We start from the raw sequence: 25,192 nt of genomic DNA, 5'->3' as shown, positions 1-25,192 counted from the left end.
GTGGTTGTCAGTTCGGGTTCCCCTTTTACGGTGCCTCATCAAGCTGAAGTCTCGCGAGATTTGTTGACATCACGCGCGAATTGATTTTGCATTTGACACCGCATGACTTTTGAGGCGTATTTTTTTTCCACTGGGTGGTCCTTTCCGTGCACCTGAACCTCTCGACAGCACGTACGTGTGTGTGTGTGTGTGTGCCGGCGCTTGCCCTGATGAAATGCCTTGTTAGCGGCACCAACAGAGGCAGCTGCACCTGTGCTCCATCTAATAGCCAAATGAGTGTACGACAGTCAGCAAGCTGCGGCCCAGCGCCACCTATAGAAGTGCACACACGTACTATATTCATATGAGGAGCCTATTGCTCAATACCTTGTGGCATATGGTTTATTTGTTATGTTAGGATCCGAAACAGGCTCCAGGTTAGATTCGATTGGGTGAAATGCTTCAGGCTGAAGGCTTGCGACAAATTGAAATGATGGTGTTTGGTCCCAGTGGCCCTTGTACATCCCATCCTGCGGACTTGGGCCCCCTGGCTTCTTATCTTATGCCACCAGTTTCGAACTTGGGTCTTAAACTGGACAGTGATTTTTTTTAAATTGGACGGGCAAATTGGTGTCGTTGCTAAAGTAAAGCGCGAACTTGGGTCTTAAACTGGACAGTGATTTTTTTTTTTAAATTTAACGGGCAAATTGGTGCCGTTGCTAAAGTAAAGCATCTCCTTTCTCAAGAGCATTTTGAAACAGTAATTCATGACTTTGTCACATCTCTTATTTTGGCTCCATGTACAGCAAATTGCATCCAGCGGTGGTTGTTTTAAAGTGCTCCATAAACACAGTTTGGCCGAGTTCAGTTGAGACGAAGTCCGGTTAATCGACGGCGTTCGGTGGCGGTTCCTGACAGTGACCAATCTCCCCGGAACAGAGACAGCCGAACTGACTTGACAGTATGCAAATGTGGGGCTACTTCGTCAAAGTTGGAGAGCTCGCACTTCAGAGTAAAGTCAACTGTAGACCCTCGCGCTCACCAGGGTCATTAATCAGCGTCATCTTGATTCAAGCGTAAAAGAAGGAGCCAGTCAAGGCTCCGTTTCTTTCTTCTGCAGACGTGCATGGCTGACAGCTAATTTACTTGCTGCTGAAGAAGAAAAAACTATATCCGTAGAGGTTTACGGTTACTCCTTGCCCACACACACACACACACACACACACACACACACACACACACACACTCTATCGTGGTTCAGTGTTCCCACCCCCCCACCTACATCGCAGATTTTTAAATCCATTCTTTGAACGTGTTTTTACAGTGAGGCAAAACCAAATTTAGAAAGGCACATCTTCGGTCTAGTACCACATTGTGCCACAACATGCCAGGCAAGACTGAGCTGTACTGGAATAGAATAATTGTGAGCAACAGCAGCGAGTATTGTTTTATGCTGTATTTGTATGCGTTGCTGCTCTGTGTATGTGTAAAAGTAGCAGTTACCGTAACATCTATGCTAGTTTCCGGTAGCCATTGTATGGCTAGACTAGTGTTAGCATTAAGCTAGTGCATTTTCAACAGTTTGAAATTATCTCGTTTGGTTGAACATTTTCATGTTTAAAAATACAGTATAATAGTTCATTCCTTTTTGTTGTACGCTGTGTTTGTATGCGTTGCTGCTCGGTGGGTGTGGAACAACAAACGGGGGTTCGCCGAAGAAAGGAAAATTGAGAAGGCCACTGCTTCTGATGGTAATATTTAGATAACGGGCTCCGGAGTACCAGAGGAGAGTCGACATTGATCCAACAGCCGGATGAAGTGGATCAAGTCAAACGGTGATGGAGTGGAATTTTTCTATCCGCTCCCCTGACGGCAACGCCAAGGCTACTCTGAGAAAATAAGAGGCAGGCGACCAAAATGCCCTTTTCAAATCCACAGCGGATGACAACCATTGTACACGTTCGAATCTCCACTTCATTCAGTCGTAATAGTAGCCGCTGACTATACTTGCATAAAGTAGCCTTTAAAAAGAAAATGGCGTCGCAATGTTTATCCATCCACATTTCAACATCATTTTTTTAATTGCGAAATCATAATAAGATCCACGTAACAATGATGTCATCTTAGGAAAAATAATACAATTCCTGTTGGAATCACATCAGCGACACGTGACATCTGATCACATTACAGAACTTAATTTCACTTTGACTTTAATTTTATTTGGAAGGACGCACTGGTCGGGCGCACTCGGCACCCGAATCACGTTTGTGTGCGTATGCGTTGTCAGTCTGACATTGCCAGCAGTGGTCTCTCCTCTGGGCTTGGTTATCATACGGCAGCCATTTAGAGGCGGACATATTTCCGCTGACCTTTTTCGGCCCCGCCTGAAAGGACCAATGCATCGCAGATAAGTCGACAAACGAGACGCTGCGCTCGTATCAAAAAGGCTGCGCTCGTCTTTTCCCTTAAAAACACATCTTGTGCAAAACTATGTGCGTTGTGTGTCAGTGTGTGTGTGTGTGTGTGTGTGTGTGTGTGTGTGTGTGTGTCCCTGCAGCCAGCTGTGGGATTCTTCTGTCCACACACATCAATCTTGTTAGCGCGCAACTTGCCTCGCAGGAATCCCGGTCCCGCGGTTAATGTTCCGACCGGGAATTTCATTCTGTCAACCTCTCGTGCGTGTGCTCTCTTTTAGCATCTCAACCTCAATCCTGTCGGTTAACTGCTACATTCGGGTGAATACAGTTTGAACGGGACAGACAGGACAGGACATCGAGATGGTGCGGTATCAGAGGTTCTGATCTATTATTGATGCCGGCAGGCGGTGGATGACAAATGGAAGCTAAATGAGTGACAGCGTTCATTGTGGTGGAAAATGTACATTTGGTACAACTCGCGGGGTTCCACAATTGGAATTTTGGAAGGGTTCAGCCCCAAATCCGGCTTGTAGCTCTTTCATGGAGCACCAATTTGGTCGCTTCATGAAGTCATTCTAAAAAGTCACAGAAAGGCTTTCATTTTGGTTTTCGGGTACATTCAGCCATGGGTACGCCTTCCCCTATTGTAACGCTAAAGGTGGTACGCTGCTTGTATTTTCTGTCCGCATTGCATAGGTTTGCCATCTCCGTCAGCCGATGGGAGACATTTTAAACGATGACTCACTGAGAGTCTTTTGTGCAGACTAATGGAGGGGCTACACTTATCGTAGTCAACATAAATAACTTGCGCCAATCACTTAATCCCCGGGGGGCCAGGGACCACCTGCATCAGTTGTCCGTGGGTTCGACGTGACCGAGGATGATGACGTCTAAAAGTGTGAGGGGCTGACATGCGGTGCTGCATTACCATGGTGACCAAAGAAGAAAAAGAGTGAGGCGGTAGCAAAGGAAGGAAAATTAATTTGTGTACAAGGCCGCGTCACAAGGGAAATTGCTTTTTTTTTTTTTTTTTTTCTGAACCGTTAGAAGGTGACAAAGGGAACCGCCATTGTTTGTGCAATGCGTGTGTTGCAAAAAAGGCTTTTGATTACACAGCTATTTTCCCCCCAAACAGACTTAAAGGCTTTAAAACAACACAAAACATGTCAATGTACCGTCACGCGCGCACACACACACACACACACACACACACACACACACACACACACACACACACACAGATTTTCCATTTTGTGTGACACGACCAGTCGTCAGAATTCCGCGGCTCTCTAAGTAGGTCACGCAGACATTTCCCCCCCCCACCCCCGTGCCGCATCAAAAATGCATAAATCCCTGCAACACTGGAGCCGCTGAAGAGATACTGTACGGCTTTACCAAAGCAGCTTCTACTGCCATCAAACGTACTCCACTCTACGATGATCACGACGGCCACACGTGGGTTAACGTTGCCAAGTAGGGTTCCAAAGGGCGGGACAGGGTTTCAAACCAGGCTGATGGCTTGGAATTAGGGTAGGGCTTGAAGTCAGATTTCTAATTTGGGGTTTGACAGGAGGGCTGCTAGCCTGAGGTTAGGCTTTCTAACAACGGGTAAGGGTTGAATTTAAGGTTTGAAGACAGGGTTCACATGTCATGTTGCTTTAAGGTTGCAAACAACGGTCAGGATTTGAGATTTGGTCTTCAAGCCCAATTTAAGGTTTAAGAGTTTGAAGCCTAAATTACACAGTTTCAAAGTACGGTTTCGGGCCAAGTTTTGGGGTTCAAGCCAGGGTTAGAATTTGATATTAGAATCCCAAGACAGTTTTAGTGTTACAAAGTATGGTTCTAAGACAGGGTAAGGGATTCAAGTAGAGACTCGAGCAATGTTTATGCATTCGAGGGGTAAGGTTTGAGATTATGGTTTTAAGATGGGTTTCAGGTTTCAAAGTAGGGTTTTGAGCCAGGAGGGTTCAAGGTTTTAAATAGGGGTTTGTAGCCTGACTTAAGAATTCTAATTCGGGTTCTTCTTCTTTGAACTGACGTACCCATCAGGCGGCCATTTTGTTTTTGGCGAGGGCGCCTTGTCAATTACACAGCGTGGCTTGCAATGCCTTTCATCACAGGTGGAACACAAAAAGGACCCGTGGTCACTGCTCTGATGAAATCTCACATTCACACAGACGCACACACTTTTTCTTTGGGGGGGATTTTGACCATGTCTTCTGTCGCCAAGGAAATTAGCTTTTCACTCCAGCCTGCAGCGTCACCATGGCAACAGTTGAGCACCACCGGCACAACATAATCGTCGCCGGCGGCGTTCGTGAGGAATGCCACCCCGTGACGTGCTGGACAGGTGAAAGGTGCATTTCGTGGCATCTCAGTGTGAAACCTCCATTCACACAGCCGGCGGGATGATTGCAGAATGCACAAACATCCACAGTTCCATTCAGTGGGAACACAGGTGGAGGATTTGGGGCTTTTAAGACAAAAGCCGGCAACAATTTCTGAACAAAGAACCTCCAGACAGCCTCGGGGCGGGTTCAGGTGTTTCTTTGCCTTTTCTTTTCCCACTTTTTCAAGGCATCCTAAAGGTAACACGAGAGCCCAGGGCTCCGAAGGCGGGCGTGCAGCTGTGCTAAGCTTTTTCCTGACATTTTTTGGCTTACTTTTACTTTGCTTTACATCACAGGTGTCAAACTCAAGCCCCAGGGGCTTCCCATGTCATTTTATGTGGCCCGTGAAAGCAAATCATGCGTGTCAACTTCCATGATCCTAGCTAAAATCTGTACCGAAATGTCAAATGGTCATGTGAAATAAACAACGTTGAGATATCGCATGAATTTTGTTACCCAGGTTAAAAGCGCTTGAAGAATAATTGAACAAACAACACACAACCAATTGACTGATTTCAAAACTAGCAACCCGTCAATATTTTGTGCACAAGTAATAATATGAGGTGATTGATGATTAAACGTTTATTTGGTTTCACTGTCGTAACGGCCCTCCGAAGGAAGACGTACCATCAAAGTGGCCCGTGACAAAAGAGTGTTCGACACTCCTGCTTTAGAGAGTTATTTGCTTCGTTACATCACAAACATACAGAACAGTTTCTTAGTTACAGTGACTTAGCTACAATTCAGGGATGTGGCGGTATTCATAATGAGGTCATCGCATTCAAACTGACAGCATTTTAATTGCCTCCGACTGACGCCCCCAATTAAACTTCAGCTGTTTTAGTCGGCTTTTCCCGACATTTTTTGCGACCCGCACAAGCCACGGTCTGTCACCCCAACAGGGGTGTGTCGACTTCTTACATCCCCTGCCAATGTATAGCAATCAAATAAAAGGCCGTCGACAAGATTGCCTCCACTTTGCGTCTCATTACGCGCGCTTGTTTTTGCATTAAGCGGCACGTAAACACCCTTGACGGCTGGGTTGGGGCCGTCGGGGGGGGGGGGGGGGGGTGAAAGATGCAGCCAAGTCACCATGAGTGAGGGCGGTTTATTAGAAGCACGCCGCTCTCTCGCCGAGGCCCGCAGGTCAAACTACAGCTTGCATTTGACACGCCACACAAACGCGCGCGCAGGCAGGCAGAGACACACACACACACACACACACACACACACACACACACACGAAAAACCCTCTACTGTACTGGCTCCATTATTCATGCTTGCATGCATGCATGCATCTTCCTTAAACACACACACACACACACACACACACACACACACACACAAACACACACACACACACACACACACACACACACACACGCACGCACACCCGGGCGGGCACATTCATAGAGAGGCTTGCAGATGAAAGAGGGCAAGTCAAACGGCGACCCAATGTGCATACAACGACCTTATTTGCTAGCACATGCGAGAGAGAAGCTGCGGCCAATTAAACGGCAGCGAGCGCTATAGGCAATGAACGGCAGCTGGCTACGCACACACGCAAACGCATGCACATGACACACTTTGTCAGCAATGAGAAAAGGCATTATTAGAGGTAGTTTTGCTGCTGTTGGTTGTTTTTTTTGTTGAAATTATGGGGGGAACGGTTTACTCTAGTGGCATACGCGAACGCCGCTAGCCAACCAGAAGGCTTGGAATTGTGGGATGGAAATAAAATGCACCAGTTCGACTCACCTGACACAAAGAGAGTGGGCATTTCTTGCTTCCTTTACAATAAATTTGGTTCTTTTTTCATCGAGAAAAATAATCCCTGACAACTCAAAACAGGGAAAGACGGTTGTGGTTTCGAATAAAATATATCATTTTAGTGATAGAAAAGTTTTTCAGAGGAAAAAAAAAAGTCTTAATGTCCTGGAAACATTGTAAACTAAAAATATTTAAATCCTTTCTTCTTTTATCATAATCTCATGATACTGATATCATTTGCCCCCCCCCAAGCCCCCGACTTCTTTCAAATATTTAAGAAAACATTTTTTTACTTCCGGTGCAAAGTATATTTTAAAAAAGCACATTTTGAAAGACTGGGATTCAGGAAAAAAATGATTATTTTAAAAGTAGGATTAGAACAGTCCTATTTTTGTAAATTAGAATCAAATTTTGTTATTTAAAAAAAAAAAAATCATTCCCGCAAAAATGAAATCTTTTTCGATTACTATTGGGAAGAAAAATGGCTTTTCAAGGAAAATGTGATCATATTTTGGTCTTTTTCTTTGGTGGTGCTTTTTAGGTGATTTTTTAAAAGGAATTTTTTGTTTATAACGTAATTTTTTTGGGGGGGGGGGCGGTGCGGGGGCTTTAATACAATTGCATTAAAAACAGGAAATTCCTAGCACAGGGTGCATGTGTCATGCTAACCACTTTCAACTAAATCACAGTGGGAGGGGCTTGAATTCTTCCTATTTCTTATTTGGTGTGTCTGAGCCCAATGCTGTTCGGTCACCAGTGGTGGCGTGCGCTCATGTGTCACCCATCCGGCCATCCGCTTTCTGTCAGCACGCCAGAGCTTCATCTGGCCCACAGCCAAATGGGCAGATTAGACGCAGCAGGTTTCATGTTCTCTTCACACAAAATCACAAGAAGATTAAAGCAACTGAAATCTCCTTTTTCACTCCCTCCTCCTCCGTCCGTCCGTCCGTCAACATGCAACAAGCAGCGGCAAACTAGGGTTTCAATCATGGATTAGGGTGTCAAATTAGAGTCTGAAAGCGAGATTAGGTCTTCAAACAACATTCAGGGTTTCAAAACAGGATTAGGGTTTCAAAGAAATCAGTGGGTAAAATTACAGTTTCAGATTTCAGAAGATTACAGTTTCAAACAACAGTTCCGGTTTCATGCCTTTCTTTGGATGTGAAATTAATGTTTGAGGCCCGGCATTGGGTTTTAAATCGAAGTTTTAGACCTGTGTTAGGGTTTCAAGAAGGGTGAAGGTTTCAAGGTAGGGTTTCCAAGAGTTTGAAGCCAATAATACGGTTGCACACAAGGTATTCAGTCCAGTTTAGGGTTTCATTATGTTACAAAACACACAAGGAATTAAAAAAAAAATAGGGTTTCAAACAAAGGTTAGGCTTTCAAAATAGGGCCAGTGTTGGATGCCAATATTAAGGTTTCAAGGCCAAAGTAAATAAAAAGTATGGATGTCCCTGTGCAGCTTTTTAAAAAAATCAATACTAGCAGTTATGGATTTTTCTTCCACTTATCAAGCCCCCAAAACAAAACCATGACAGACAGATTTTGATTTTTTTTTTTTGGGAGGTGATGCCGATTTATGTTGCATGCACTGACCGACATGGATTACTCCTTTTGAAATCAGTCAACTATTTGTTTGTTGTTTGTTCAATTATTTTTCAGGTGAGTATTAACAGGGGAACAAAATTATTAGCAAAATGTCAAGGTTACTTATTACCCTTGACAATTTAACATTTCGGTCCAGATTTTAGCAAAGATCGTGGAAGTCGACGCACAAGGTTTGCTTTCGCGGGCCACATAAAATAAAATGGGGGGCCAGATGTGGCCCCGGGGCCTTGAGTTTGACACCTGTGGTTTAAATGCTCGATTTTATGGTCCTATCACATTAAGGACTGTACGTGTTGGCATGTCAATCTAATCTGCCCAGGGCCTTCACAATCACTTGCGACGGCAAGTCCCCGCCGGAGGCCGAGATACCAATCAATGCTCGACTTACAAGCGACGACAAGATGAAGGCCATAAAAATGACATCTAAGACAACGGCGTGTTTGTCATTTCTTTTTTTCTTTCCTCAGTTGTGGTCGCCTGCAAAGCCTTCGCCATCTGTCACAGCTTATTCAGCGTGGGCGACCTTTCCCGTGCAGACAGGGCTGACATTTACATTTGCCCTCTATCAAAAGAGGGAAGAATGGTCGTCACCCCACCGACGCCGCTCCCATGGCGTCGACGCGCTCGGCGACCTCCGGGAGGTAACGCCGCATCTTTTCGACAACGATGCGTGGGCGCGACATTTTCCCCACATTTCACAAGTGAGGCTTCTCTGTTGGCCAATCGACAGACAGCTTGATGAAAACGTCGGGGGAGAGGGAAAAAAAAAAAACTGATGTCATGAACGGATTTTAGACTCATGCTTGTCGCTAGGCAGAATGACGTGTAATATTCCGGCTGTTTCGACAATATCACAAATTTTACATCAAATCATCAGATGAAAACATGATGACTGACAAGAAATCGTACTGTTGTTGCTAGGCAAACTTCATACCTGCCCCGTGTGACTCTCTCTGTATAATATCCATCCATCCATCCATTTTCCGATCCGCTTTATCCTCACAAGGGTTGCGGGGGGGTGCTGGGCAGCAGGCGGGGGGACACCCGGTTGCCAGCCAATCGCAGGACACACAGAGACGAACAACCATCTGAACTCATAATCACACCTAAGGACAATTTAGACTTTTAGAGTGTTCAATCAGCCTGGCATGCATGTTTTTGGAATGTGGGAGGAAGCCGGAGTACCCGGAGAAAACCCACGCAAGCCCTGGGAGAACATGCCAACTCCACACAGGGAGGCCGGAGCAGGTATCGAACCCTGCTCTATCATAAACAAACAAATAAAAAGCTTGAGAACATTTCCAAAAACTCGCCCGCCCAAAATTGTATGTGTTTTTGAATGTGTTTTTTTTTTTTTTTTTTGTGTTGCATGAACGAAAAGGTTTGAGCGTGAACGCGAGTGGCTGTTCGTCTGTGCATGCCCTGCGATTGGCTAGCAACCAGTTCACAGGGTGTGCCCCGCCTACTCCTCTCAGCCAGTTTTCTCAACTCCAATTTCGTGACAATGTTCCGAATTTCACTCATCCTAATTTGCCGAGAAAACCTGACAACGGCTCAAACCGCTCCGTCTGAAATATAAAACATACTGAACGTTCAAACGGAATAACACATGCAAATGCTTGACCCGTTCCTGCTGTGTGGTGTCCACAGATCACAGCCTTTCATACACGTACACACTATGAATCAGAATAATGCATAATGCTCCCCACCACCTCCCTCTGCAAAACAAATGCGTACGCCACTGTTGACTCACCCTCAAGCGCGCGCGCACCCGCACATATACACACACACACACACACACACACACACACACACACACACACACACACACACAGAGAGGGGATCCTATTGATTTGTGCGCCTCCTCCTACTCGTCCAAATCATATTTTTATCTGTGACCCACGTGAGTGCAATTGAACCTTTTTTTTTTCCCACTTTAATTTCCTCCATTCAACCTCTTTATTTAGCCCCTCACTCATACCAGTGTGCACTTTGCCTAAACACCTCCAATCATTTGCAGTTGTGCTAGCAAGCAGAGTCGCCCAGAAAGGAATGACTTAACAAAACAAAAAAAGTACAGAACGATGAAAATAATCGGTATTCAAACTATGTTTTGTATGTATTTATTCATTTTGGGGTGATAATAAAATACTACGAGGATTCTATGAATCCAATAATATGCAATGCTGCCATATCACACTATTAAAGTTATTTTCCGTCATCTGGTGATGAAAAAAACCCGAACCAAATTGGGATTTATGCGTGGAGTGCTTTGAACACGCAACTTGTTAGCATTCCCTGACGGACGGCCATCTCAAACTGCTTGCAAAAAGCGCCGTTCAGCCGTCTCATGCATACATGCACGCGGCCTTTTCAATTACCATTAACATGCGCGACGAAGCGCCGCGCCGTCGTGCCGGGGAAGGCGAAAAGGTGCGCGGCGGGTTGAGGGCCATGGAAGAAGTCAACGATGGAATGCGTTTTAGCGTCATTGTTTCGTTATTTTTATTTATTTTTTTATTGCCCGCCCTCGGGAGAAACCTGATGGCGGTAATGGCTTTGCTAATTACTATTATTCTGCCAGAATGCTAATTAGTGTAGCAAGTAGGAGCAGAAATGAACGTTAGTCCTTGTCCTGTTCATGCTACACATTGATTAAACAACATGTTTGGTGAAGCAGTGTTTGGCTCACGGGCCAAATGGATGTTTAAATAGATCCAACCCGGTGGTCACTCGCTCATTATACAGGTGACAATGTTGAATTGTCAAGAAAATTTCCCAGGGCATGTTGCTCCACGTTTGCAGAAAATAACATCTTTGATGGAGCTGCATGTGGCTTCACTCATTGTCCCATGTCACTGTGAACAATTGGATGTTTGTGACTGTATAATTAGTCGAAAGACATTCATGGATTGATTAGCCAGAAGATAAACGTCGAACTGGGATGGGGTGATCAAATCCCGGCGGCTCCGGTGAGGCAGCGCGTGGCTGACTAGTGTTGAGGAATTTCGCCTTACTATGAGTACTACTGGTACCAGTCTCTCACCTGAACGTCTGTTTAAACTCTTAAAACAAAGGATGTAGTGTTAAGTTTATATCCTCTTCCCCCTTGAGTGATTAACAGGCCCCAAGTGTCTTCTTTCGCGTCCCCCACCTCGGGAAAAACCCTGAAGGCTGTCAAGTTCCCTTGAGGAGGAACTTTTATCTCGAGATTTATGCACAGCAGGAGAGATCTGGACTTTCTCATCATGCCAAGATCGAATTGCATCAACCTTTCTTTTGTTTCAGATTTTTACAGAAGGGGCAGAACTGCCCGCCTCTCATTAACATATTATCCCTATATAGACGTGAGACTGTACTTTTCCTGGGCTTCCTGACGAAATCGGAAACTCTCAGGAGCCCGAATCGATTCGTATTGTGATGTGATAAACGGCAGAAAAGAAAAATAAGACCTTCGAAGGTACTGTTCATCGTCTCCTGCCTGTATTTGGATAACCAACATCCTCACCGTCCGAAATTCAACGAACACGCAGAGGAAAGAAGGCCACTTTCCCCCCCAACACTAGCCAAGGGGAAGACAAGAGCGTGTTCTAGCCAAGGTGAAGCCCGTTGAACAATTATTTGTTTGCAGGGGAGGGCGTTGTTTTACGAGCTTGTGCGTTAGTGCGCATCGACGCGTGACAGGAAACGGACTCGGTGGCATCCTCGCGCCGCGACGAGGGGGAATAAAAGACTGCTCGTGCTTTACGGTAACGCTTCATTAGTCATCGTGCCACAGGGCTGGCGAGGGCGACCAATCCCATCTATCAGCGCACCTGATAAAGACACAAATTGTTCTTTGTCAGCAGGAATGACTTCATTGCCACGTGGAGCCACAACTTGGCTCAGAAAGGCCATTAAAAAGAAAAATAAGATACTGTATATTGTAGTATAACACTGCATATATATTTGCTTTTATGTGTTGGTTTTATTTATTTCCCCATTTTTTTATTTCGATATGTTTACTTTTTATTGACTATATTTTCAAAAAGCCACTCGTCACAAGTTTTTGGGGTTTTTTTTTTTTCAAATGTTGAATTTTTCATCAAATTTTTTCAGGATATTTTCAATATTTTTTTCTCATATTTAGTATTTTGTTTATTTTTTTTCCTTGATATCAAATACTTTCCATTTAGCTTTCGGTCCTTAATTTTCAGGATATTTTCAATATTTTTTTCTCATATTTCGTATTTTGTTTATTTCTTTTTCCTTGATATCAACATACTTTCCATTTAGCTTTCGGTCCTTACATTACTGTGTAATTTGAACTATACCTAACACTTATGATGCAATATTTTTCTTCCAACTGCATGTTTTTCATATCTTTCAATCCATTTTCTCATATTTGTCTATAGTTCATCTATTTGTCTCAGACTATTTTTTCTAATATATTTACTACAGTAAGAACTTTTATTTTTTTACACTTGATCTGTTCATTTCCACACAGCAGAATTTTATATATTTTTGTTGTCTCCGTCGTGCGCGATAATCCACACGCACAAAACCATGCATAAGGACGTCCAAAGATTAGAACTGAACAGATAGAGCACATTTGATCTCTTATCGTCACGGTGCAGCCTTTTGTGATCCAATGTGGCACCCCATGTGTATGTGTGTGTGTGTGTGTGTGTTTTTATCTTATCGCTTTCAGCTCACAATGACGCTGGCCAACCGTTTTGCGCTAACAATCAGCAGCAGGCCGAGTGGAGGCAGCAGAAACACAAAACGTGTTGATGCGAATTAGCGGTGTCCCTTCATCGCTCGGGGGGGGGTGAACCGATTGATTAGTCGAGTAGTCCACGTTAATATCCCGCATCGACACTTGAAGTTAACAGTCGCTAAACACGTGTTTTGGGCAATCTTGTCTTCCATTTTGGTGCGACAGTATATAAATAAAACTGACTTGACGTTTCAGACACGCACACACACATATCCACACACACATTAATCTAAAAATATCCAATCTATTTTGGTGAGATAATATTTGTGCAGGGTGTGAGAGCAGCTGCTGACGTGTCGTCGTTCCATCGCATAAAGAACGTCAACTTGGAGTCAATACCACGACTGTGACACCGCAGTGAACTTTTTTTTTTTTACTCTTAATTTCGTGTCATTCGTGGTATGTAGGCAGATTGGATTTTCAATGCATATTGAAGAGTGTGTGGCTTCAAAAGTAATCGAATGAGTCATTCATTATTTTGTCTGTGTAGTGCAGGAAGAATAACGCCGCTGTCGCGTAAACAAATATATGAAAATACTGTGATCCCTCGCTACTTCGCGGTTCGCTTTTCGCGCTTTCAGTACAAAAAAAATAGTTAAAATGCTGCAAAAAGGTCCGTGAGAGGCAGCGAAAGTCAGCGAGTTGCATAGAGCAACATATACAGTACTACATGTATATGTTTACTGTATTTTCTTATTTATACACTAACCTAACCTAACTTATACATGTATACAGTCAAACCTCGGTTTTCGAACGTCTCTGTTCTCTACCAAACCGGTTTTCGACCAAAAATTTCGAGTTTTTTATGCCTCGGATTACTACCGAAAATCGGTTCTCGACCAAACTGAGCGCACATGAATGCGCCACTTGACTGCTCTCGCCTTCCTTACACGAGGAAGTGATGCTTCCTCGGGTAGACGAGGAAGTGACGCTTCCTCGTGTAGCGTTCCATTGTGAGCAGACTTGTTCAATAAAGATTTTTTTTTTTTTTTTTTTTTAAAGAGCGTGGTTTCGGTTTTCAAACAGTCTTCTGGAACGGATTATGGTCGAAAACCAAGGTATGACTGTATTTTGACTTTTTTTCATTTTCAGCAAAAAATTGACCTAAATGATAATTTAGTAATAATAACTATTTGTATTTGGAAGTTCTATCAGTAGTTTATAGAATTAAAGCAAAATGCCTTCCCCCCCCAAAAAAATATGTCGTGTGTCCCAACACTTTTCTGCATAAACTGTACTGTAGGAAGGTTATATCGGAAGAAGCCACTTAACAAGGGCGGGTCAAGTCAGGAGGGCTCATCGGGCCCAAGAAAAGTGTGTTGACATGAAGATGACAAGGAGGACGAAGCAAAAAAGCAACAGAGCGCATTTTTCTTCTCCTCCGGTGGCAACCCGCCACAAGTTCCAGCTGCGTCCATGACAACAAATATGTCGGTCCTCTGGGAAGCGGCAGTGTCAAGTCCCTGCCGGCTCTCTGGGGGCAACGAGCACATGTGGCCACTCTCACGCGTGTGAGGCTAAATCCATAAAGCTAACGGTGCAGCTTACAAAATACAACAAAAGCTTGACTCCACAAGAACAATATAAAAACGGAGAATGACATACAGTTTTCGTTTCATCCCCGTTTTGACAAGCAGGAAGGGGTCCGCCTTGTCCAATGGCTAATAACTGCAACACACCCATCCACCTCTAATCTGCCAGCGAGAGACATCCACTTTTTTATATTCATGTAACAAAAACCACATTTGATTCATCACAAAACTCTGCAGTCACAACGAATCCTGATTTTCCACGGGCATCAAAAAAACAACTTAAAATGAACAGGTATGACACAAAGTAGTGTACTAATGAAATAAGAATGACTAATTTCACAATTTTGTTCCGTCTTGAATATTAAACACAGAGTTGGCACATACGTTCACTTCCTCAAAGTTTGTGTGTGGTTTTTTTTGGAGCTGTCACAAGAAAGTCACAGAGCGTCTGCTCTGAGTTTTATAGAGGTTGTCAAATTAACAGCCTTGAGTCACGTCAGTTTGGGCACGTTTACGTTTGCCCTTTTGTCAGCGGTGACAGCTTTCGTTGTGAAAAGGTGTTGAGGCCGTGGGCAGACCTTGGGCGCCTGGGCAAAGATTCATTGTTTGCGTCAAACGCACACGGACCGATGCGTCACGCTACTTTTTGGTCTGACTTTGGTGGATTGGTTCGAGTTGTCAAACTCGGAGGTGGGAACGCGTGTTCGGGCGTGGTGGTGGCAAGAGGGTGGACGGAGGTGGCCGTGCTCAATTTTGCAAAACGCAATCTGGCGCCGCTGTGGAGCCGCCACATGCTCACGTCCTCGGGCAATTCTGCGGGGCGCAACACAAACCATATGTGTACTCACTCTAGTGTGTGTGTGTGTGTGTGTGTGTGTGTGTGTGTGTGTGCGCGCACTAGGCTTGAAACCAGGCCACCATTACACTATTTACAGCATGCAAACAATCCAATGTCATGTCCACCACACACACTCGAAACAAAAAAAAAAAAAAATAACAGTAAAAAGGTACAAAAATGATCCAGTGAACGGCTTCACACTAAACTGTAAATATGCAATAATCATAGCAGACTACCGTTGCACTTTTTACCCCACACACCCTTTTGAGCATGATGGTGCGCTACACATGGTGCACAAACCCGGAAATAAAAGTTTTCAAAAAGCCAGTTTAAAATGATTTAAATGCAATCTGTCATTCTTAAGAGATTTTACTTTCAACCACGCGCACCCTATATTTATCATCAAAAAGCACCCATCTCCTGCGCACGCCCTGAAGAAAAAAAAAAAAAAAGTCGAGACCCAAAGCCCACTTAAAGTTATTAACACTGAATGTGCAATTTCACCAAATAGCCATCAAAATGATGCACACACTCAAAATTCAAACAATTCCCGTTTGGAAGCATTCTGTGAAACAGTGGACGTGCAATTATTAGACCAGACCCCCTTTTCTTTTAACCCCGTGCACCCATTCAACACCAAGATGCACCCCATTTCTTCCACACACACCGTGAAAAACCTGCAGAAACAAAGCCAATTTAAGAGCAGTGGGTTTTTTTTTTTTTTTTTATCGCTGTGTGAACGTATAATTATTGTACCATACGCCCATTACACTTAACCACGCGCACCACTTCAACATCATGGCACATCCCCTCTACCTCACACACCTCCTCAAATGTCAAAACAAAGCCACTTCAAAAGCACTGTGTATAACGCTGTGCAATTATTGTACCAGACAATCGCAACATTTAAACCCTTTTGAGGGTGAGGATTTTTTTTTTCTCATTTGACGTTGGGGGTTTCTGGCTCCTGTTCTGCGTTCCGAAAGTGCTGAGTGCGTCTCGATGCACTGACCCGTCACAGTATCGCGGGATCAATCCGCAGCAGCACAGAAGGACCTCCGGGGACCAACGGAGAGAGCGCTGAGAGAGAGCCGGAGAAAGGCACTGCCCCGCGAGACCCTGAAACGGGACGGGTTCATCTTCTCCACAGGAAGAGGAAATGGTCAGCCTCTTAATTCCTATTCGATGATAATGCAGTGTTATTTGTGCTCTAACACTCTATCAGAAAGACTCAACTTTAAGTAGCTGACTACTTCCTGGTTCAGGAGAATGACGTAAGATGACAGGATCGTGTCATTTTCGATACTGGGGCAGGGGGACGATTCCACTGCGATACAAACGGGGGGGAAAAGTCTCAAATGGTGTTTGTTTTTTTAGCTCGTCAGCAGGCTTCTTCCTAGTTCACGTGAATGATGGAAGATGGCACGACTCAAATGTTTTAGCCTGGGGTGGGTGTAACCGTTTTAGATTTAGTCTTAGTCTTTTGGGCCAAAATTCTTATTAGTTTTAGTTACATTTTAGTCATTCCTATTCGTGATAGTTTTAGTCGACAAGTACTCAAAAAGGTACTCAAGTTTTTGTTAAAAATAGACACCCAAGGTTTCCACCCAATATCAAAGACTTTCTTATCTACTAACACATCCTGTAAAGGTCTACAGGTGAATATAAAACAAGTGTAGGTATCAGATCTGAAAATAACTAAATATCTATCCATCCATCCATCGATTTTCCGATCCGCTCATCCTCACAAGGGTCGCGAGGGGTGCTGCAGCCTATCCCAGCTGTCTTCGGGCAGTCGGTGGCGGACACCCTGAACCGGTTGCCAGCCAATCGCAGGGCACACATAGACGAACAAGATAAGATAAGATAAGATAAGAAAACCTTTATTAGTCTCGCAATGGAGAAATTCCCAATTCACAGCAGCAAAGTTATGAATGGAAGAAGTAGAACAACAAAATATAGGAGCTGCTGGAAAGGCAGCCACTCACAACAACCATCCTCGCTCACACCTAGGGACAATTTAGAGTGTTCAATCAGCCTGCCATTGGAATTTTGGAGGAAACCGGAGTACCCGGAGAAAACCCACGCAAGCCCAGGGAGAACATGCAAACTCCACACAGGGAGGCTGGAGCTGGAATTGAACCCGGTACCACTGCACTGTGAGGTTGACGCGCTAACCACTGGACCACCGAGCCGCCCAATAAATATCTGTAAATGTCTAAAGAAATAATGCACATTTTAAGAACTTATTAACCACACGTCACCCTGCATCGAAGCCTTTTGATATTTCATTCTGAGCAGTGGCCAAAATTACAATGCATCAGTAATGTTTTTCAAACACCTCAAAAACTTATCAGCATTTTAATGCTGTACGGTTTATTTCACGTGCCTTAATCTACTTTTAATATTTGATGATACACACAAGCTAATGAATTGACGTTAGCCATGACGTTAGCTCAACCAAAATAACCACTTGCGCCAGGAGCTACGTGGAAAACTTGAAGCTTACAATGAAATTTATCGCAAGCCGACTGTCGAGGATCATCAAATGCTGGCAAATGTATACACTTTATTTTAACAGGACTAATTGCGACTTACACGCGAAAAAATCGTGCGTGGTGAGCCTTAAAAAAAAAAAAAAAAAAGCATGTCCATGTATCTATTCTTCGTTTCCGACCACCTAGCCCCTTTGTTGACACTTGCCGCAATGGTTCATCAATGGAAAGCGTCTCTGTTTGTGTGACTATTGACCACACACTTTCACACGGCATTCACTAGCCTATGTGCTAGCTTAGCACCAGGAAACTCTTGTTTCCCCCCCCGACATCCAAAGCCTTGATCCACTAAGCCCACCCGGCTACAGTATCAGTCCTCAGATGGAGAAGCAGCGCCTCTATAATCCACTACTTCTCCTCCTCTACCTGGCCCCCAAAAAAACAAAAAAAAACAAAAACAAAACAGAAGTGCATGCTCCTCTAACTACAGCACACATCATCGCCTTCATCGGAACCCCTCCGGGAGAATCGAGCAGGCCCTGCCGGCTCGACCCGTGGCTCCACCAACAGGGGATAAAAGGATAAAGAACCTCTGCTCGGGGACTGATTACTTACATCTGCCTGGCTAAATCCCAGCGCTCGCTCACACACGTCTGTGAGCGCAAACTACACAAAGCGCTAGGACTGAACGATTTGGGAAAACAATCAAAATGTCATTCCCCAACCCCCCAGTCGATATTACTACTGCAATTTAATATGTGATTAATTTTTTCAAGGCCTTGCTCCAATATATTTTTTAACCACTACAAGCAATAAAGGTTGATTTGAAATGAGTTATTTGTTCAGCCCGACAATTGCAAAAAGTCAGCTGCGACAGACCCTTCATGAAGTCTCAATTACCCAAATTTAAATGTGGGAAAAAAAAATCTTCAAAAATCTCTGATAAACATTCAAGATACATTTTCATGGGAAAATATGGAGGTCCCCAAAAATACACAACTTCCCAAAAATATTAAATAAAATGAAAAAATATTGAAAATATTTGATTTAAAAATTTTTTTTTTTTTTAAAAACTATGAATATGTGAACCACCAAATGCTGAACTGCGAGCATGCGGGATTCCACAGTAAATACAAACAAATATTGTTACAATTCATTAATTTAAATGAACCATGCAACATACACATTTTTCATCACATTTCCGAAAGACCTGGCCCATCTGTCTGTTTCAAATTTTCGATTGTGAGCACCAAAGTTTGCCCACACCTTATCCGTCATTACCGGTTTACCCACCCATTTGTGGGTGTGAGTGTGACGTGCATCCTAGGATGCACTAGGACACATTATCAGTGATGTGCCCGAGACCATCGGGTGTTTCGGGTCTTCCCTCAGGTGACCCAGCCAGGGTTGATCAGACCCCAGCTTGTGTCCCAGCAGCATTGGCCCATAGATCGGTCCTCCTGATCCAGAGCCATCTAAACGCTCTGTCTGCTGCCTCCACGGTGGCCTTGATGTTCATCCCTTTTCTCCGCACCTGTGATCCCAAGTAGAGTGAACACCTTGCACAGTGAGCGGCCAGCCAAGCCTCTACACCCCACTTCGGTCCCGATCCCACCGATGTCAGAGTTTGGTTTGCGTTGCTGGCAGTAAGTCGGAATCGTTTCCAGTGAGGGGTTGGACTGCACCAAGGCTGCGATGCAAACTTTGTATCAGTCTGTCGTGGTGAAGGAACTGAGCCAAAAGGCGAAGCTCTCAATTTACCCGTCAAGCTACGTTCCAACCCTCACTTATGGTTACGAGCTATGGGTCGTTACCGAAAGAATGAGATCCTGAACACAAGCGGCCAATGAGTTTCCTCCGCAGGGTGTCCGGGCTCTCCCTTAGAGATAAGGTGAGAACCTTGGTCATCCGGGAGGGGCTCAGAGTCGCGAGGAGCCAGATGAGGTGGCTCGGGCATCTGATTAGGATGCTTCCCTGGTCAGGTGTTCCAGGCATATCCCACCAGCAGGAGGCATCGGGGCGACCCAGGATACGCTGGAGAGACTGTCTCCCAGCTGGCCTGGGAACATCTCGGGAGCTGGAAGAAATAGCTGGGGAGAGGGAAGTTTGGGCTTCCCTGCTCAAGCCATTGCCCCCGTGACCCCACCCCGGTAGAAAATGGATGGATGGAGGGGTGACAGTTAGTGGCCGCTCCCTCCAGCCACATTCTTTGTTTTTATTATCTTTGAGGACTAAAATTGGAAAAAAAAAAAAAACTGTTTCCAAGCGATGGGGTAACTACACGGAAATCACGGTCGGATCTGAGCCAATAGGTAACCCGATCTGCAGTGTTGTATACGCGTCAAACGGTGGCTCCTTTGCACGAGACAGAACGGCTTCCTCAAAACTCCCCGATTTCAACAGTATGATTTTGGGCACCTGGGGAAATGGGCTTTAACGTGTCGCAAAAATACGAAAAAAAAAAAAATAGCACAGAATAACTCACTTTTAAAACACGAAGATCATAAGAATAAAACAGTCTGGAAAGACCGCAAAAGATAAAAAAAGCAGTGTGGCCAATGACATGATGTGCATAGCACCAAAGACGACAGATGGATGGATCAACGAGTCCAACTCGCGCCTTCCTTCTGCGTTGGCATGGCAACTGATGCGGCACCGCACACACTTCCACACGGCATTCACAGCAAGCGGCTCATTTCACACCGAGTGCTCGTTTAGTCATTCCCAAGCTTGCCTTAATTCGCGGACGGCAAACATTGGGAAAGGATCCTAAGACGAGCCGCATTCAAGGTCCCGTACCCTGTCATTGGAATGCACTTGTGCAAATCACACTAAGGATTTTTTTTTTGGGGGGGGGGTCGTTCATGTCATCTTAACGATGAACATCGGGAAAGGAGTCTCAGAAAGGAACGACCCTCTTGGTATCTGAGACATGGCGCATCGGTGCATTACGTTGTCAGCATGCTCTTGCATAAATCACACTGTGACGTAATTTGAGCATGTCATCCAGTTCGGATGAAGATGTCAAAATGTGACTGTCAGCATGATATACGCAGTTCTATGTAGGTGTCTGTCACCTGAAATACATGACCAGGTGCACTGTGTTGACAGTCACTTCACGCCGAGCAGTGTTTTGACTTGTGTCGTCTCGAAGGGATTGGCTGGGAGAGGCGTTTAAGACGGGGCGCATCACTCCATTTTCAGGAACTTGCGCCAATCACACTGAGATGTGCCTTGACCGTCTCCATGGGAGGGGCATCTAAAAAGCTAGCTGTATCCGAGCACTCTCTGTAAACACTTATGCTAATCACATCAAAGTGTTTTTTTTTTTTTTAACCAAGTCATCTCAAGAAAATCCACACCAAATGCAAATTTAACCAATGATGCAATATGATTGCATATAAAGTAAAGACAATTGCGCCAAGAGGTGCAAATTTGTGCCGGGCTAGGCGAAAGATGTTTGACGCAATGCGAGTCAGGCAAACAAGCGAAAATGCGCTTCTTCGCCAATTTGCTTGAGTCACGAAAAAAAATTTCAATCGGAGCCACAAATTCCCAGAACACTGCGTCACAACAGCCAATCGGCGTCAAGAATATATTGCGTCATGCACAACGTACTTGAGTTGTTAAGCGGAACAATGCAAGATGAAATTATAACCGCAGTTTTTTTGGGGACCCGTAACTTTCTGATAACTCTTGCGACCGATACTAGGACCAAACGAAAAACGGCAAAGCCTGGGGAATGGTGGGCGATGAAGTCGTTATATGTAGTAAGGTTTTTCATGTTACTTGTTGCTATGGTTGTTGATACCCTTGGTATCGACCTGGGGAAGCCCCTCTTCTTCTCCGGTTCAAATCGCGCGAATGATGCGAATTCACGTTCGCTGCAGACACCACTGCCGCCATCAACCTCGAGTCCAGTGTGAATGCCGTATGAGACAAGGTGCAACTGTGCACTACATCAGAACCCACTTGCCAACATGCACTGGCAAAAAACAAACCGAGACCTCTTGAACCTGTCATCTGAATGGCAGATGCCGACAGAACAGGTGCAACCAAGTACTTAATCTGCAGAGCACTCAAGGTTGTCTGAAAACGCTCATGTCACCAGAGTACATCGGCAGACGCATCTAAGAGTAGGTGCACCTGACCACTTTGTCGGCATCTTGAACCTGTCATCTGAATGACAGATGCCGACAGAACCGGTGCGACCAAGCCCTCAATCGGCAAAGCACTCTGAGGGATCTTAACCGTGTCATCTCAACAGGAAACGAGACTCGGCGCATCTGAGCGGTACGTCAGCGGGCACTTGTGCAAATCACACTGAAGCATCTTTTGATTTGACCCAGTTAGCCCAATGGAATACACCGGGAGAAACAGGTGCAACCGGGCACTTCATCGGCAAACGGGATTCTTTTCCGCCAAATATCAACAGCTGTGAGCACATCGCGTACGGTTTAATGAAGATGTCAACGGAACATGAGCATTGCCATCTCTCTTGATTTTGTGTGTATTAAACATGCTCACCCTCACCTCTGTATCATAGATTTCAGTGATGAGGGAGAAGTTGTACTCCCGGGACTCCCGCATGTGCTGGATGGCGAGCTGCACGGCGGGCTCGATGCCCTGGCTGATGCTGCTCATCAGCGCTGACTCGTTCATGGGCATGAGCACCATGATGGGCAAATTCTCACCGTTGCGGGCGAACCAGCTGTTGTCCTGCCCGCGTTTGGTGCGGTCGTTGCACACCTTGGCCAACGCAGTGCCCGCCAGCAGGCAGCATGCCGCCGCCGCCAGGAGGAGGAGCGCCGTGCGGCCGCCGCGCTCCCTCCGGGCGGAGGCCATACTCAGGTGAGGGGCGGGTTAGGGGGTAATCCCCAAAGTCACAGGGTGGGCATCGCCACTTCCGATCCAGGCGCTGCTACTCCGGGATGCTTCAGTCGCCCCCACCTCCCCCCTCCCGCCCCCAGTGACGAGGAGAGGGCACCAAAAAAAAAAAAAAAAAACGCAGCAGCCCCCGCAGTGGGGAGAGAAGAAAAAGCACTGCAGAATAATTCCCAAGAAAAAGGCGCAGGGAGTGCGGAGGAATTAGTGACAGCACATACACTCCCCTCGCTAAAAAAGAAGCAGAACAAGGAAGGGGGGGAGGTGGATGACTCTCAAGCTTCCAAGTAAATTCCCAGCCAAGCGTGCACAATCCTTGCGGTGCAAAAGGAGGAAAAAAATTAAAAAGCCACAAATCAAGCCAGCGAACGGACGGGAAGAGGAGGAGGAAAGAAGGGGTGGATTGTTGAGGGAGTCAGCCTTCAAGAGGGATGCTCATGTTCGCATGGTGCATCAGAAAGGCACCGCTTGATGCTGCCGCTTCTGCTGCTACTGGTGCGCGCAAGAGGGATGTGGAGGAGGAGAGAGGGAGGATGCGGAGGAGGGGGGGGGGAAGAGAGAGAGAGAGAGAGAGAGAGAGAGAGAGAGAGAGAGAGAGAGAGAGAGAGAGAGAGCGAGCGAAAAAGGGAGCGAGAGGATGCACATGCATGCAGGCTTTTTTTTTTCTGCAGGGCAGACTCATGACAGCCGAAAGGGATTTAAATAGGCTTTTATGCCCCACTCGTAGCACGGCGCACGCGTCCCTCGGCCAAATACAGGAAGGCAGTAAAAACGTATCAGGGACTTTACACCTGTAAATCCTCAATATCGTCAGAAAACAAAACGAATCACACTCAGGACTGTTCCGAATATTTTGAGCTCAACTACATTTGTGACAACTTCAAATAATGTTGCAGAAAACGGCAAAAACACTGACAATAACCACAACAACAAGAAGAAAAAATAAATAGGTCTATCGTATCCAAGAAGAGATTGAGGGCAGTGAGACAACAGGATGCAGCAGGCCATGGGGGAGATCATGAATGAGATGTACATGTTCACTTTTACCATTTTTATTTGCCATGGAGGGAGACCAATTGTATCTCAGAGGAGATTAGGGGCAAAGTGGGGACAGTAGAGTCTAATACTGCATTATCTACAATAAGATAAGGTTATAACATGGATGGTTATTTCTGTCATTTGTTGACACGTTGGTCCCGATGAGGTGACAAATTTTACCTAAGAGAGACCAGAGTCCAGTGCAGCCAAGGTGAGATTGTGGACTCTAATTCTGCAGTGCCTAGGTTAAGATAAGGTTATTGCATGCATATTTATGTTTGGCATTTTTTTGACATGTTGGCCAGTGTAATGAGACCAGTTGTATCCAAGATGGGACTCAGACCAAAGTACAGCCAAATGGAGATTGTGGAGTCTAATGCTGGAGTTCAAAAGTTGAGCTAACATTATAGTATGGGTATTCGTGTCGGTCGTTTGTTGATATGTTAGCCACAGTAAGGAGACCAGTTGTATCCAAAATGAGACTAAGGGCAGCCAAGTGGTAATTGCGGTGTCTTAATTCTGCATTGTCCTGACCTAAACTTAGCGTGTGTAGGTTACTTTGGCATTTGTTTTATTTATATATATATACATATATATATAAAACAAAAATGCTTAAAAGCTGTGCAAATTGCATCCAAAAGGAGAATGACGGTCAACTGCATCAAAGTGGAGACTGTTGAGTAAAATACTGCATTTTCCAGATACTGTATAAGTTCACTAATTATCAACATGTGTGCTCATTTTGTCAAATTGTAGCCAAGAGGAGACTGTGGGCAAAGTGCTGCAAAATCCCTGCACACTTGAGTTTGGCCATGTATGTGGAGAGCGTCCATTAGCCGCACTTCCTGCAGGTCGGAGGCTGGCCGAGTGCTTTTTCTATTCACGCGTCAAAGCGAGGGGATTAAGTTCCCTCGCAGCCCCCGCCCGCCTCTACGCCGATAAAAACTACAATACGATTGCGCTATAATTCAGGGGATTGTTAAACAGGCGTGGGAAGAGGAGAGCCAGTGGAGGGAGGGGGCAGCGGGGGTCATGTGACGGAAGCTTTTTCACCCATCTGCTTCAATAGCAAGGTAGGTTTTTGAGGCTCCGTGAGCGCAATCAAAATTTGACTGAACCTGCTAATTGACACCTTTACCAGTTTATATATTAAATGCCCAGTACAGTACAGCCAAAATTATTGGAAATAATTTTGGTAATTGATCAGCAAAGGCGCAGCGGATCCATAATCCATCAACTGAGACTCCATCAAAAAAGAGGGGGGGGGACAGAAAACAGGAGCAAAATAACACGTTATATCACTACTGTACAATTTTCTTCCTTTCTTTTCAATTGTCATTTCCTTTCTTTTTATTGACCTTTTTCTTTTGCCCCTTTTCTTTTTATGGTATCCCTTTTAACTTCTGCATTGTCTGTAAATGGACTGACAACTGTCTAGCTGGCAGAACTCAAGCTGTGGTGGCTGGCGATCAAATTAACTGA

The 25,192-nt window shown here is 45.0% G+C and overlaps 1 protein-coding gene across 2 annotated transcripts in view; it reads right to left on the bottom strand.

Annotated features, from left to right (window-relative positions):
* gabbr2 (gamma-aminobutyric acid (GABA) B receptor, 2) overlaps positions 1–23,170 on the bottom strand; it is an 82,308-nt gene extending 59,138 nt beyond the window's left edge. For both annotated transcript variants that reach the window (XM_019895955.1, XM_019895956.1), the window contains exon 1: positions 22,322–23,170. In XM_019895955.1, the coding sequence (XP_019751514.1) occupies positions 22,322–22,633 (312 nt within the window). In that variant the 5' untranslated portion in view covers positions 22,634–23,170. The remainder of the gene's footprint in view (positions 1–22,321) is intronic.
* Positions 23,171–25,192: the final 2,022 nt, after the last annotated feature.

Source organism: Hippocampus comes, unplaced genomic scaffold (genome assembly GCF_001891065.2).
Source record: "Hippocampus comes isolate QL1 unplaced genomic scaffold, H_comes_QL1_v1.1 scaffold16, whole genome shotgun sequence".
In the NCBI taxonomy this organism is placed as follows: domain Eukaryota; kingdom Metazoa; phylum Chordata; class Actinopteri; order Syngnathiformes; family Syngnathidae; genus Hippocampus; species Hippocampus comes.
This window is presented reverse-complemented; position numbering and strand designations above follow the sequence as displayed.